Consider the following 14,808-nt stretch of genomic DNA (forward strand, 5'->3'; position numbering starts at 1 on the left):
CCGAGCACTCCAGAGGTAGTTGCTTTGTGTGTGCGCTTGGAGGACATACAGCTATATTCATTGGGTACGTCAATGTCTGCTGACCACGTAGGCTCATAGTAAGGCACAAGATTTGACTTATCCTCAAGGTGACATAAAATCAGATTTCATTAGGAAAATCTGATCCTAGATCTGTGGCAATTTCTTACCTCGAGCAATAAAAACAATGAACAGGAGACGGCACAATAGTCTTCCTGATGCACTTTCCATCAATTGAGGTCCCAGAGAAGTGTTTGAATGCTAAGCTGCAACTATCACAACATTGGTGTTAAAATTCTAACTGTAATATCTCAAGTTAATTATAAGACCTGATCCAAAGGTGTTTTTGGGGACTTCTCCACCAACATTTAATTTACTCCTTTTATACTTGTTTTTTGTTTGTTGCTTTTCTGTGAAAGAAATAAAACAAAGACAACTGAAAAGTTAACCCTACAAACTAGCAAGACATTTTCTCTTCATAAAACTTGCTAAATCAAATAAATGTAATTAAACTCAGTCCACAAATTGTGACTGGAAGCAATGCATACATGTCCATTAAGTCTTTGTCTGAAGGTTGGGCAATCGACTTGCCCGGGAAAGGAGGGAGAAGAGGTTTAGATATGTTAGAGTCTGGATATCATAGGTAGTGACGAGGGGAAAAGGTGATTCCCAAACTCCCCACCTCAGTCTGAACGTCAGTCTCAAAATGAAGGAAAGGAATCCGGGGAAGAATGTAAACTAGGATACAGCTGCTCCAACGGCCGACATCAGTGTCCTTGGTCCATACTGTCAGTCTGTCTTTCTGTGGGTTCATCCTGCTTCCACCAATACCATCGGCTCACTGCAATCCTGATTGGCTATGAAGGGGAGTGGGGGGCAGGGTCTGCTGCTGTGTCCTCGAAGCTCATTGGCTTTGGACAACACACCTCAAGTCAATCGGAGGTGAGGTTCTAACAGAGTTCCAGAGTTGGTGTTCGTCAAGATCACGTTCTACAGGGTTCTCCTACACACTGACATCTAGGCTACGTCTCAAATGACACCCTAGTCCCTATACAGTGCACTTCATGTGGCTCTAGTCAAAAGTAGAGCACTGTATATGGAATAAGGTGTCTTGAGATAGCCTAGGTCTATTGGGCTAAAGACTACCACTATTGATGACCAGACGAACACCTTGGGGGGAGCTAACTATCTCTCTGGAATGGGGCTGTTTAAGGAGAGAAGCTCTACAGGCAGGTGGAGAGGTGCCTCGATATGAAAACAAAATGGCGTCAGTGAGGGGTGTTTATAGTGTTCTACTGTACAGGAAAGCCCCGTCCTTTCAGTGCAGATCTGTAGTGGGGGACATCCAATCCAGCGATAAGGGGAGGGGGGATAGCGACTGGCTGTAGTGGATGGGGTTGGGTGTGTGTTTGGTGGAGGAGGGGGAAGGGTGGGGCATCACACTGGTACGAGGGGAGGTGGAATGTCCAAAAGGGAGGAGAGGGAGGGAGGGAACCCGGATAAAGGAGATGATACCTGCTGTACAGTCGTGCAATGAGTTATTCTTTGCAACAAAAGTCTCTGTGTTCAATGTGTGTGTGTAGGTGTACATGTGTCTGTAAAGCATAAAAAGGTCCAGTCAAACAAAGTTCAGTTCAGCTCTCCATTCAGGAAAAACTGCCAATTCTTTGTGCTGATCAGTCTGTCAATTGAACGTAGAGGTGCTGCCACCCTCTGGCTGGACTGGTGATATCATAGCAGCTGCTGCACGATGACGAGAGGGAGGGAGACGGGGAACAGCTCTCAAAACGGAGACAGCGGCGGGGAGGGACGGATATGAGAGAATAACTCCAGTGATAGAGAGATGGACAGTAAAGGAGAAAGGAAGGTGCTGAAGGGACAACACGACAGCACTGGTTTTGGTATTCTGGTTCTGGCTGTGGTTGGTCGGGGGGAGGGGCTAGTAGAGGTCATGCAGGGGTTCGGAGGTGAAGGGTGACGAGGTCTTAACTCCCATAATGCATGGTGTTACTAGGGATGGCCATGGGAGAGGCCATGGAGATGGCGGGTCCCCCCATGGTGAACTGGTTGGTGACGGGATAATGCTGCTGCTGCTGGTTAGAGCTGCTGCTGCTGCTAGGACCTGATTGGCCAGTAGAAGCTCCTGGAGAGATGGGGGGGAAAGAGTGAGGGGGAGAAAATGGGAGAGAGAGGGAAAGAGTGTTATCACCTTCCCTTGATTGGTTGTGGGCCAACTATGTCACATACTTCAGAATCCATCCCCTCCATTTACACAAATGATAGGCGTTTAGGAAACTTGACTTGATGTAGTTTAGTGCAGGGTTTCCCAAACTCTGTCCTGGCCCCCCCCCCCCGCCCGGGTGCACATTTTGGTTTTTGCCCTAGCACTACACAGCTGATTCAAATAATCAAAGCTTGATGATGAGTTCATTCTTTAAATCAGCTGTGTAGTGCAAGGGCAAAAACGTGCACCCGGGGGGCTCCAGGACAGAGTTTGGGAAACCCTTGTATAGTGTATAAAGAGACGTACCCTGGACGATTCCGGTGCTCATGATGGAGCCCATCCTGGAGTGGGTGTGATTCACTATCCCTGTGTTCACTGAGGGCGGGAACAGAGGAAATAGTGAGACTGTGTATTAACGCACACACAAACGTGCAAACACACAGTCAGTCACACTGTCTGTGCTTGTCTGTCAGTCAGTCCGTAGTATCCTACCGAGGGGGATGAGGTTGTTGTGGGACACCGTCGAGCCGCTGCCCATGACCGTACTGAGGTCATAGGCTGTAGGCATCCCTGAGAGAGAGAGAGATGAAAGGATGAGACGGGGAAGAGAGTGAGATAGGGAGGAGAGAGAACGAGAGAGATGGGGAGAGAAAGGGAGCGAAATGGGAGAAAAGCACAGGAGAAGCATAAGCGTCCTTTCTCTCACACACACCGTTTTCCCCTCAGAGAGAGCATGCATCCCCCGCCTATCAGCTGCTCTGTTAGCCTGATCTATTCAGTGATATCCCTACAGTTTAGTAAGACATTTGGTCATGATGTTGTATGGATGCCTTTCGCCTGATGATGCTATCATGGGTCAGATTGTGTGTGTATTGTCTGTGTGTTTACCTGACACAGCATTGTTCTGCCTCATGCAGTGTGTGTGTGTGGGTTCTGCCCCGTGCAGTGTGTGTGGGTATGTCCTCTGTGTGTGTGTCCTCTATCGATGTCCTCTATGTGTGTGTATTTACCTGACACAGCCATGCCCTGGCTCATGCTGTAGGCCCCCCCAGTGTTCCACATGGTCTCAGAGGGGGAGGTGTAGTGCGACCCAGGAGGGGGGGTGGGGGTGCTGCCTGTGTACCTACAAAAACACACACATACACAACAACATACACGCCATGAGAGGGAGCTCCCCTTCCCCCCCTCGTTATCCTGAATGGCACAGGCCGAGGGCAGCGGAACAGACCAACTCACCTGAAAAAAGGGTTCTTCAAGTCCAGGAGGTTGCTGGACTTGGAGCCTGTCTGGTCCACCTGGGCGACAATACTGATGTCGTAGCTTTGTCTGTGAGGAGGGAAGAGAGCCGGTGATTGGTATGGGAGGAGAGCCGGGGATTGGTATGGGAGGAGGTGAGAAGGGAGGTGGATAGATTAACAGACAGACAGAAAAGCACAGATTCAGCAAGCACACATCTGTAACACACATATACACATTCTCACCTATGTGAGAATTTTATACAGTGCTTTCGGAAGGTATTCAGACCCCTTGACGGTTTCCACATTTTGTTAAATAATTTTTTTTTTTATCCCTCAATCTAAACTCAATACCCCATAATGACAAAGCAAAAACAAGTTTGTAGACATTTTTCCTGATTTATATTATTTAAAAAAACTGAAATATGACATTTACATAAGTATTCAAATCCTTTAGTAAGTACTTTGTTGAAGCACCTTTGGCATACTGCACCAAAAGATCCACAGATGATGCACTCTCTATTGCACTCCACACTGCCTATTCCCACCTGGACAAAAGGAACACCTATGTAAGAATGCTATTCATTGACTACAGCTCAGCATTCAACACCAAAGTACCCTCAAAGCTCATCACTAAGCTCAGGACCCTGGGACTAAACACCACTCTCTGCAACTGGATCCTGGACTTCTTTACGGGCCACCCCCAGGTGGTAAGGGCAGGTAACAACACATCTGCCACGCTGATCCTCAACATGGGTGCCCCTCAGGGGTGCGTGCTCAGTCCCCTCATGACTGCACGGCCATGCACGACTCCAACACCATCATTAAGTTTGCCGATGACAACAGCGGAAGGCCTGATCACGGACAAAGTTGAGACAGCCTATAAGGAGGTCCGAGACCTGACCGTGCGGTGCAAGGAGAACAACCTCTCCCTCAATGTGCTCAAGACAAAGGAGATGATTGTGGACTACAGGAAAAGGAGGACTGAGCACGCCCCCATTATCATCGACGGGGCTGTAGTGGAGCAGGTTGAGAGCTTCAAGTTCCTTGGCATCCACATCACCAACAAACTAACATGGTCCAAGCACACCAAGGCAGTCGTGAAGAGGGCATGACAAAACCTATTCCCCTTCAGGAGGCTGAAAAGATTTGTCATGGGTCCTCAGATCCTCAAAAGGTTCTACAAGCTGCCAGCTGCACCATCGAGAGCATCCTGATGGGTTGCATCACTTCCTGGTATAGCAACTGCTTGGCCTCTGACCGCAAGGCACTACAGAGGGTAGTGCGTACGGCCCAGTACATCACTGGTGCCAAGCTTCCTGCCATCCAGGATCTCTATACCAGGCGATGTCAGAGGAAGGCCCTAAAAATTGTCAAAGACTCCAGCCACCCAAGTCAGACTGTTCTCTCTGCTACTGCACGGCAAGCGGTATCGGAGCGCCAAGTCTAGGTCCAAGAGGCTTCTAAACAGCTTCTAACCCCAAGCCATAAGACTCCTGAACAGCTAATCAAATGGCTACCTAGACTATTTGCATTGCCGACCCCCCCCCCCCCCTACATTGCTGCTACTCTCTGTTATTATCTATGCATAGTCACTTTAATAACACTACCAACATGTACATATTACCTCAATTACCTCGACACCAGTGCCCCCACACATTGACTCTGTACCGGTACCCCCTGTATATAGCCATTGTTATTTACTGCTACTCTTTAATTATTAGTTATTCTTATGGCATACCTTTTTTATTGGTATTTTCTTAAAACTGCATTGTTGGTTAAGGACTTGTAAGTACGCATTTCACAGTAAGGTCTACACCTGTTGAATTCGGCGATTAATACAATTTGATATGAGTTTCTGGTCTCTCCAGACATGTTTGATCGGGTTAAAGTCCGGACTCTGGCTGGGCCACTCAAGGACATTCAGAGACTTGTCCCGAAGCCACTCCTGTGTAGTCTTGGCTGTGCGCTTAGAGTTGTTGTCCTGTTGGAAGGTGAACCTTCGCCGCAGTCTGAGTGCTCTAGAGATGGTTTTCATCAAGGATCTCTGAATTTTGCTTTGTTCATCTTTGCCTCGATCCTGACTAGTCTCCCAGTCCCTGCCTCTGAAAAACATCCCCACAGCATGATGCTGCCACCACCACGCTTCGCCGTAAGGATGGTGCCAGGTTTCCTCCAGATGTGACACTAGGCATTCGGGCCAAAGAGTTCAATCTTGGTTTCATCAGACCAGAGAATTTTGTTTCTCATGGTCTGAGAGTCCTTTAGGTGCCTTTTGGCAAACTCCAAGCAGGCTGTCATGTGCATTTTAATGAGGAGTGGCTTCCATCTGGCCACAACCATTAAGGCCTGATTGGTGGAGTGCTGCAGAGATGGTTGTCCTTCTGGAAGGTTCTCCCATCTCCACAGAGATACTCTGGAGCTCTGTCAGAGTGACCATCGGGTTCTTGGTCACCTCCCTGACCAAGGCCCTTCTCCCCCGATTGCTCAGCTTGGCCGGGAGGCCAGCTCCAGTAAGAGTTTTGGTGGTTCCAAACTTCTTCCATTTAAGAATGATGGAGGCCACTGTGTTCTTGGGGACCTTCAATGGTGCAGAAATGTTTTGGTACCCTTCTCCAGATCTGTGCCTCGACACAATCCTGTCTCGGAACTCTACGGACAATTCCTTCAACCTCATTACTTGGTTTTTGCTTTGACATGCACTGTCAACTGTGGCACCTTATATAGACAGGTGTGTGCCATTCCAAATCATGTCCAATCAATTGAATTTACCACAGGTGGACTTCAATCAAGTTGTAGTAACAGCTCAAGTATGATCAATGGAAACAGGATGCATCTGAGCTCAATTTCGAGTCTCATAGCAAAGGGTATGAATACTTACGTAAATAAGGTAAGTTTATGTATTTTTTTTAAATAAATTTGCAAACACTTCTACAAACCTGTTTTCGCTTTGTCATTATGGGCTGGTGTGTGTAAATTGCTGAGGATTTTTTTTATTGAATACATTTTAGAGTAAGGCTATAACCTAACAAAATGTAGAAAAAGTCAAGGGATCTGAATAGTTTCCGAAGGCACTGGGTAGCTCCAAAAGTATTGCGACAGTGAGCTCCAAAAGTACTGGGGCAGTGAGACATTTTGTTGTTTTGATACATGAGGTTGCAGACGCACAAATATCATCCACGACCCCCCACCCCACCAAATGCTAACCTCCCCTGTTATTGTAGTGGTGAGAGGTTAGCATGAGGTTACACTAACTTCCTCACTCATCATTATTTACGATTCATTCAGGATTATATGTAATCATGGTAGCATCCACAGTATTTAGAAACATTCTATTGTTATTTACAATAAAAGTGACTTAAAAATGACAATTCATTATTTACCATTAATTTCAATTGGGCACAAAATAATTGGAAACAATTTCTAAATGGTTCACCCGATACGGATGAAAATACCCTCAAATTAAAGCTGACAGTCTGTACTTTATCCCCATAGTCATTGTATGAGGCAATTGAAAAAAAATAACTGTCGCTGTCCCAACACTTTTGGAACTCACTGTATATCACCTACATTCATTCAGAAGTGTCATAATATAACAAGCCTGGGCCTAGAGGTGAATGACAACACACTAACACCAAAGCCTCCCATCCCCAACAGACCCCCAGTAGATCCCTCTACAGTCCCTCACCTCTTGTTGGCGATGAGCAGTGCTGTGCCGGAGAGTGTGTCTCCTGCCTTGGTGAAGAGGGGTGACTGGAGCAGACAGCGGACCTGGTACCAGTGGGTCAGGGGCTCTGTGGGGGCTGTAGAGAGCCACACTGTCACCCTGCAGAGAGAGGGAGGGGGGTTAGAGGTCAGGATACTTTAAGGTTCAATCAGCGTCATCCTACTACAGTACAAGCATGGTCAGATATTCAGTAGGAACAGCCATTTACAACTTATTGTGAAATGTTTCTATAGTGAATGTATTGTACAATATTGTATTGCTTTTAAGTTGCACCCGCTTTCTGTCTTTGTGTTTATTACAATGTCTGTGAGAAAAAAAGAAGAAAAAAAACAAGTGATGAAAGAAAAAGGAAAGTGATGGTGTAGCTATAGTCAGCATCCATATGGGTCAAGAGTCCTGGATCAAGTGATCAAATTTTACTCCTGACCACACACACACTTCTGCCCTGGTTAAGGCAGCACAGGCCGACTTACATTGATCCCATGAACGCTACGTCGAACCAGAAGGCCAGGCCGTGCACCAGCCCTGAGTGCATCATATGGAACTTAAAGGGAATCTCTATCCTGAAAGAGAGTGCGAGAGAGAAGGGAAGAGAGAGGGAAAGAGAGAAAAGAGTGGGACAAGTGTTAGTCTAGTTAAAGGGGCAATCAGCTGTTGCTACATCCATTTTTTTGGACTAATAAATTAATGATATATACCCATTGAGTCATGAAGAATATAACTTATAAATTCCTCATGAGCTTAGTTCAACTGTCGTACCCCATCAGAACCCAAAATATACGTTTGTTTTAGTTCATTGTTTGTAGACAAAGTAAATGTAAACAATATATATCATCAAAACATGGTTAAAACTATAATTTTGATATCATGGATGGTCAGTCCTTGCATCCATAGCTCAGTCTATGAATTTGAGAGTGGTTCCATTTTTCCAGCCCCATCCCTCCGCTTTTTACATAAAGAAGGGTGGGGAATTCGCTTTGTTATCGTTTCTACTGCTGATTGCTGCTTTAAGGTTATTTTTACACACTAGAAGGAACAATGTAGTATTTTTGCTGATGTAGGAAATTCAAAATTGGAAGTAGCCCCATATTAGAGAAGTAGGACATCCCCACATTGAGTAACATGTATCTACGGATCTCAATTCTCAACTCAATCTATGAATAACAATTCAATACATATATGAGGGAATAACAGACAGACAGACAGCGCACACAGACCTGTACAAATCCTCCTCTTTGGCCTCCAGGAAGTTAACTGTGTATTTGACAGACTTGGCCATCAAGATACGGATATCAAATGTGTCCTGAGAGGGGGAGGGAAAGAAAAAGGAGGAATGAGAGACGGGGAAGAGGGAAGCAAGAGTATCCAGGTAAGTCCCAGTGAGGTAGAAATGTTTTACGGCAGCATTGGCTAGAGTGGGTACGGAGACAGTCTATGCCTTAATTTAATGATCTAGAACAGAGGCTGTACCCAGAACCAGGCACTCCGGCCGAGCCTGGCTCTCCCAGCAGAGTAACAGAGGAGCAGGCACGGAGGAGGCCTACCCAGATGACTACCGCTGGAAAATGATGTGTGTGTGTGGTATGTCGCTGTGTGTGACAAAAGGGTTGAGATTAATTCAATGAATACCCCTTATGAGCAGTGATAGTACTGTTGAAACCCCACTGTTGGTTCTGTGGTGTTAGACTGGGGGAGCTGAACTGGGCGAAAACATTGGGATCCTAAACTCAGACCGCATCCAACTTATTTATCCCAGCCGTCATAATGTACACAGTGTGACGGTGGTATCTTCTACCACAAACACACACTCCCATACAGTCAATCTTCTATCCTGCATCAGTGTTTGCCCATAAACACACACACACACACCTCATGTACCACCCTTAGACAAAAACAAACACACAGGCCAGTCCGTACTATGCAACCCAATTTTCCACAAACAGCTCGTCCCCACATAACCCCTGACTATTTCAGTCCTTAAACACCCCTCCCATATACATTTGCTAGTTAACAACACCCCCCCCCCACCCCAATCAGGGGGGGTATCACTTTAATCGACATGGTGGGAGGTGCAGGCAATGTCAGAAGATAGGTGTTCAAGAGGCTGACATACAATTGAGAATTCTACGTACCACAATGGGCTGGCGAAAGTACTCGTCCACCGCTGCGCCTCGCAGGGCTGAGAGGTCCACACCATGGAAGGAAGGCTGGTACCTGAATGAGGGAGTGAGAGAGAATCATTATCAACTCAATCCCATCAACTACAGCAGCCCAATGAAAAGTGACTGATATCTCCGTACATTCACTGCTTCCACTCCGAGCTTCTTCTCTTGCCATTTCCCCCTCCGTCCCTCCGTCCCTCCAACCCCATCCTTCCTCCTACTCTCCCTGTTTCTCTCCTCCCTCCCCTCCTACCCACCAGAAGTTGGCCTTGGTGAACTGCTCCATGTAGAGCTGTTCGTCTGTGAAGGGGGCCAGGTGCACGTCACCGATGGTGGGGAACATTTTACCTGCGACACACATGAAGTCAGTTAATGATGGTACAATCACCAGTGGCTAGTCATGATGAATCTGTCTCTCAGTTTTAAAATGTAAACTTTAATATTATTTACTGCTTGGGATTCAAAATAATCATCAGACCTTTAGACATGTTCTCCCTTTCTCCTTCCCTCCCACTCTACCCCTTTCTATGCTCTCCCTCCAACCTTCCCTCTGTCTCACCGCTAGGCTTGAGGAACTTCTTGGCGTGGAGGTAGCTCTCTAGCATCCTCTCGTTGAAGAGCATGTAGCCCATGGGCTCTGAGATGATGATGTCCACCTGCTCAGGTAGCGTAACCTCCTCTACTTTACCAGGGATCACCACCACACGGTCCCCCAGACGGTTAGTGTTCACCAAGACCTAGTGGAGGGGACACCAGAGGGTTAGAGTTCACCAGGACCTAGTGGAAAGGACACCAGAGGATTAGTGTTCACCAGGACCTAGTGGAGGGAACACCAGAGGGTTAGTGTTCACCAGGACCTAGTGGAGGGGACACCAGAGGGTTAGTGTTCACCAGGACCTAGTGGAGGGAACACCAGAGGATTAGTGTTCACCAGGACCTAGTGGAGGGAACACCAGAGGGTTAGAGTTCACCCGGACCTAGTGGAGGGGACACCAGAGGGTTAGTGTTCACCAGGACCTAGTGGAGGGAACACCAGAGGGTTAGAGTTCACCCGGACCTAGTGGAGGGGACACCAGAGGGTTAGTGTTCACCAGGACCTAGTGGAGGGGACACCAGAGGGTTAGTGTTCACCAGGACCTAGTGGAGGGGACAACAGAGGGTTAGAGTTCACCAGGACCTAGTGGAGGGGACACCAGAGGGTTAGTGTTCACCAGGACCTAGTGGAGGGGACACCAGAGGATTAGTGTGTGTGTATTAGAGTGAGACTGATACATCTTCCAGACTTATGGCTACATAGCATGTCAAGAGAGGATAAGGTTAGAGCAGGGGTGGCAAACTTTTCAGCATCAGGGCTTTTGAAATTCAACAGAGGACTGCACAGATTAGTTTGTCAAAATCAATTTGCGGGACAGAAAAAGTGCAGTTAATTGAAAATATATAGGTCACTTAATTTCGACATAGTTTAGTGTGTCTGTTACCTCTGCGTGCTGGGCCATGGTGCTGGCCTCCACAGCGTAGACCTTCCTGGCCCCAGCCTGAGCAGCAAAGAACGACAGAATCCCTGAACCACAACCCACATCCAACACCACCTAGAGAGAGAGAGGGGAATGGATTCTAATTCTTCCCTGATAAAGACATCAATGAAATCCAGCAGTGTCTACTGCCCAAACCAATTAAAACAACAGTTTAGTTTCAAATACAGCAAAGGACTCAATTCAGAACAAGCTATATTTAAGTCCCAGGACAGTGCATCAGGACCTTGTCCTTGAAGTCAGTGTGGTTCTGGAGGATGGCCCTCTGATAGGTTCCTGTCCTGACGTAGTCCTGCATCATGTTCTGCTGCTGGGAGAGGTAGCCATAGAACTGGAGGAGCGAAGGAGAGAGAGAGAACAAGGGAGAGAGAGGAAAATAAAGTGACAGAACAGCTTATTTTTCATGAGGTGTTTTAATATAGTCACTGAGCTAATAAAGGTTGGAATAAATTAATTATTGCAATGCATGGCAGATTCTGCGTGTGCACCTGGAAGTACTGTACTGCGGATGATTCCTCTGTCCTGTCACTGAAGACCGACTGCTCTCCACTGTGGCTGCGGCAGTTCTTCAGGAGGTTATAGAACGATGAGAACTCTGAGGAGATAGTCATAATAGGTTATAAGCAGGACAAATCAGACATAAGTTATAAACGGTCTTAAGCCAGTCATAATGGGGAGAAATCCAACGAACAGTAATAACTAAATATAATAGTTCACAAGAATGACAGAGGCAAGACAAGTATGAGAAACAATAATGTCTTTATGAGGACAGGAACATGAGCACTAGGACAGGGAGTAAAGACACAGACACATAGGAGACAGAGGGTCAATGACAGAGACAGATATAGCCTACTGGCAGGCAGTCAAAGACAGACGGAAAAAACAGACACAGACAGACAATGACAGCATTCTCTGAGAAAGAGCGGAGGTGGTTGCCGGGGGTTAGCTACCTGCAGGTGAGGTGAACTGTAGCAGGACGCTGTTGCAGCCCAGCGTGATGATGAATGACTGTTTCCCCACGCGACTGCACTCTGTGTCCCGGGAGACCGAACACTTGAACACGCATGTCTCCTCTGCTGTGGGAGGAGTCATACATTAGTTAGGGCCCGGCAACACGCCTACAACAGGTCATTCATGGAATAAGCGTGGCACAGGAGTACGTGGCTTACTGTAGGTCACACAACATGAAGAACAACATGCTAACAGCACTGGCCCGATCACACACAGCGCTTTATTGACTCAATTAGCATTAAAGCATCTCAACCATAGCAGCAAGCAAAGAGCTATTTTTAACCTCCTTTAGCCAGGGAAAGTGAGTAATTTCTTCTGTTGAAGCTATTTCACACACACTCCTGGATGATTAAGATCACATAGTTTTAAAGACTGGATATGTGAAAGCAATATATTGGCAAGGTAGGTCTAGTGCTGTGCCCGCATGGCAGTGAGATAATCTGTGGTTTAATCCAGCAGTTGTGATGGGATTAAGACTAGCGCTGTTACTTAGATTAGCCAGATGCAGCATGTTTTATTAACAGACCAAACTAGCTACTGACACTGGATTAACCTGCGATAAATATGAGAGCGGGAGTGTGTGTGTTGCTTTAACAAGTGTGTGTTCGATGCAAGGGCTGAGAGATAGAGTGCATGCTTTAAAATATGTAGGCTACAACTGTCTCTCTCCACTAGAGGTGGCCTGTCTACAAGGCTTACAGCTGAACATTGTGGGAAATGACAATGACAGATGGGGGACAAGGACTCTCACTATAGACATGTTACAGATATGTAACAACCGGATGATAGCCATGTCAATGTTCTAACAGGGTAATGACAGGTCATAATAGACACTTGTCAAAGTGAAGAACAAAACTGATATTTTTTCTGGGCCAAGGCATTGCCCCTCATGGACAAGATGTAAATACACCCATTCCAGCAGGATAGACAGACATTACTAGTGTGCTGTTTTTGATTGAAGTGTTTTTGTGTCTATAATAAAGCAGAAATAAAATTATTGTGTGGCAAGACACTGAGGTTATTTCGCCAAGTGGAAAACATAAAATTGGTCAGATTACTTTAGACCCAGTCGTGCTGGTCTATGTAGCAATTCAATCGGGAGTTCATTCCTGCCTGGTGTGGAAACGTTTATCTTCCGTCATCATGGGAATGTTGGAAGAGGAAACGGCTGTTGGGCCTATGGACCGGACCAGGCAATCACACACATACATAAAGGTGAAATAAAATAAATAAATAAAAAACATCATACAACTTTGATAGGACACCTTGAAAATCACCCTGCCACACACACACACACATTTCCACCTTCCCCACAGCCCAAGCTTGACTGTATCAAAACTAGGGACATCCCATCTGTGCCTCACAGTGTAACAAAAGCTGCAAGCCCTCAGCGCCAGCACACAAGAGAACGACAGGGGAGAAGGGAGGTGGGGGACTAGCTGGCTATTGTTCAGGGGAGAACAAAGATGAATAACTAATACGAGCCTTGTTTAGCTCATCGAAACACAAGGACTCATATTTAGCCTGTTTTTTAAACGATTTCGTTTATCGATATTTATTCACTCAGCTAGGCATCTACAGTAGATTAGATAACCATAAAGTAGCACACTGGAGCCACCGGGGTTAGCTTGCTTGTTTGCACTGCTACTAGTATGATCTGTGCGCAAAGACGACGACGTTCCAGAACAAAACACACTTTTAAGATACCCATCGCAAAGGGTCAAATGTTATCTTGCTTTATCATAACTACCTAACTAGATAATAAAGAGGGCAATGCTCATATGACGCAGTTGGTTTTAACTGTTAGAACTATGTGGCATTAAGGGCAAACCATTGCGTAGTATGGCTAATAGCTTATTGGGGGGAAAATGAAAGAGCATGTTAACATGTCAATTAGCTTTGGCTATCTGCGTCAATGTGTAGCGAGCTGGCTAGCGTGCTCAGCTGCGGGGCAGGATAGTGCATCATTGAAAGGCAATCTGGCGCTAAATTGTTAGCGAGTTGATATTAGTAAACAAGGGTAGATAGGTATCTAATGTGCTTGGTCACACTTAGCTTACTGTCCATGAAACGTCTCGTGTGAGCTAAAACATACTACTTCGCATTAAATAAATACTTTAAAGAATATTCCCCAAGACAAATAGATAGGTAATAAAAAACGTGGTCCACAATCCACGAAATGAGCGCAGTAAGCTTGCTAAAGCTAACCACCTATAGTTAGCTAAGCTACCAACAGTGTGCGCTGTCGTGGTGCTGGAGAAGTAACGTTAGCTAACGAAGTTATGTTAGCTAGCTAGCTAATAGCGATAAGCGAAAACAACAGTCTCAATTACGTTAGATTCTATAGGTGGAACCAGTCGGTTTTGAACCCCCACCCGCACACACGTGCAAGACCAGGCACTCGCATCGGTTAGCTAGATAGTTGTTTAGCATTTAGCTCTGGCTAGTTAGCCAGGGTAACGTAAGTTAACCAGGAGCCCAGGCCGAACCGGGGTATGGAAGAGCTGTCTCAAGTCCACTCACTGTTGGAGAGGTTGATCAGGGCCGCGTCCTGTGTGGCTTTAACTTCCAGTCGTAGGGGCTGCTGCTCGGAGTGACGCTGTATTTCTCCGTTTGCGTCTCCGATAGAGAGGAGCCGCACGCCGGGAAACACCGACACCGCCATCTTCGATCTGTGGGAAGAGACAGCTCACTGTGGCGCTCACATCCAGCGTTGGACGTGCAGTCACGACAGGAAACGGGATACACGCAGCTTTACCGCCACTCTGTGGCCGAGAGGCAAACTGCTTAGTGCAAATACAGTAGACTTTGTGTAACCGATGTGAAATGGCTAGTTAGTCAGGTTGGGGCGAAGAGAGGGAAGGAACCTACACTGTTACATTTGCACTGACTTCTATTG

General features: G+C 46.5%; 1 protein-coding gene across 2 annotated transcripts; it reads right to left on the reverse strand.

Moving 5' to 3' along the window:
* Positions 1–358: 358 nt before the first annotated feature.
* On the reverse strand, positions 359–14,624 carry LOC115204565 (histone-arginine methyltransferase CARM1-like). 2 transcript variants are annotated; one of them, XM_029770234.1, is made up of 16 exons: positions 14,433–14,624; positions 11,849–11,971; positions 11,387–11,493; positions 11,125–11,229; positions 10,845–10,955; positions 9,926–10,103; positions 9,624–9,714; positions 9,337–9,418; positions 8,422–8,507; positions 7,678–7,767; positions 7,166–7,303; positions 3,479–3,568; positions 3,253–3,365; positions 2,735–2,812; positions 2,549–2,617; positions 359–2,161 (listed from the first exon to the last, which is right to left on the reverse strand). In XM_029770234.1, the coding sequence occupies exons 1-16, from the start codon at positions 14,572–14,574 to the stop codon at positions 2,004–2,006; spliced, it is 1,761 nt and encodes a 586-aa protein (XP_029626094.1). In that variant the 5' UTR covers positions 14,575–14,624; the 3' UTR covers positions 359–2,003. The 2 variants fall into 2 exon arrangements, with proteins under 2 accessions (XP_029626094.1, XP_029626087.1); XM_029770227.1 differs by having other exon boundaries at positions 11,849–11,974.
* Between the last annotated feature and the right edge of the window lie 184 nt (positions 14,625–14,808).

This window comes from Salmo trutta, chromosome 1, assembly GCF_901001165.1.
Source record: "Salmo trutta chromosome 1, fSalTru1.1, whole genome shotgun sequence".
Lineage (NCBI taxonomy): Eukaryota > Metazoa > Chordata > Actinopteri > Salmoniformes > Salmonidae > Salmo > Salmo trutta.

Excerpts from the sequence above, each read along its gene's own strand:
- LOC115204565 (XM_029770227.1), bottom strand. The coding sequence starts at position 14,574 with ATGGCGGTGTCGGTGTTTCCCGGCGTGCGGCTCCTCTCTATCGGAGAC. Across the intron at positions 8,508-9,336 it reads ACTTTCGCCAGCCCATTGTG|GACACATTTGATATCCGTAT; the intron begins GTACGTAGAATT and ends TCCCCCTCTCAG. Across the intron at positions 2,618-2,734 it reads CAACAACCTCATCCCCCTCG|TGAACACAGGGATAGTGAAT; the intron begins GTAGGATACTAC and ends TCCCGCCCTCAG.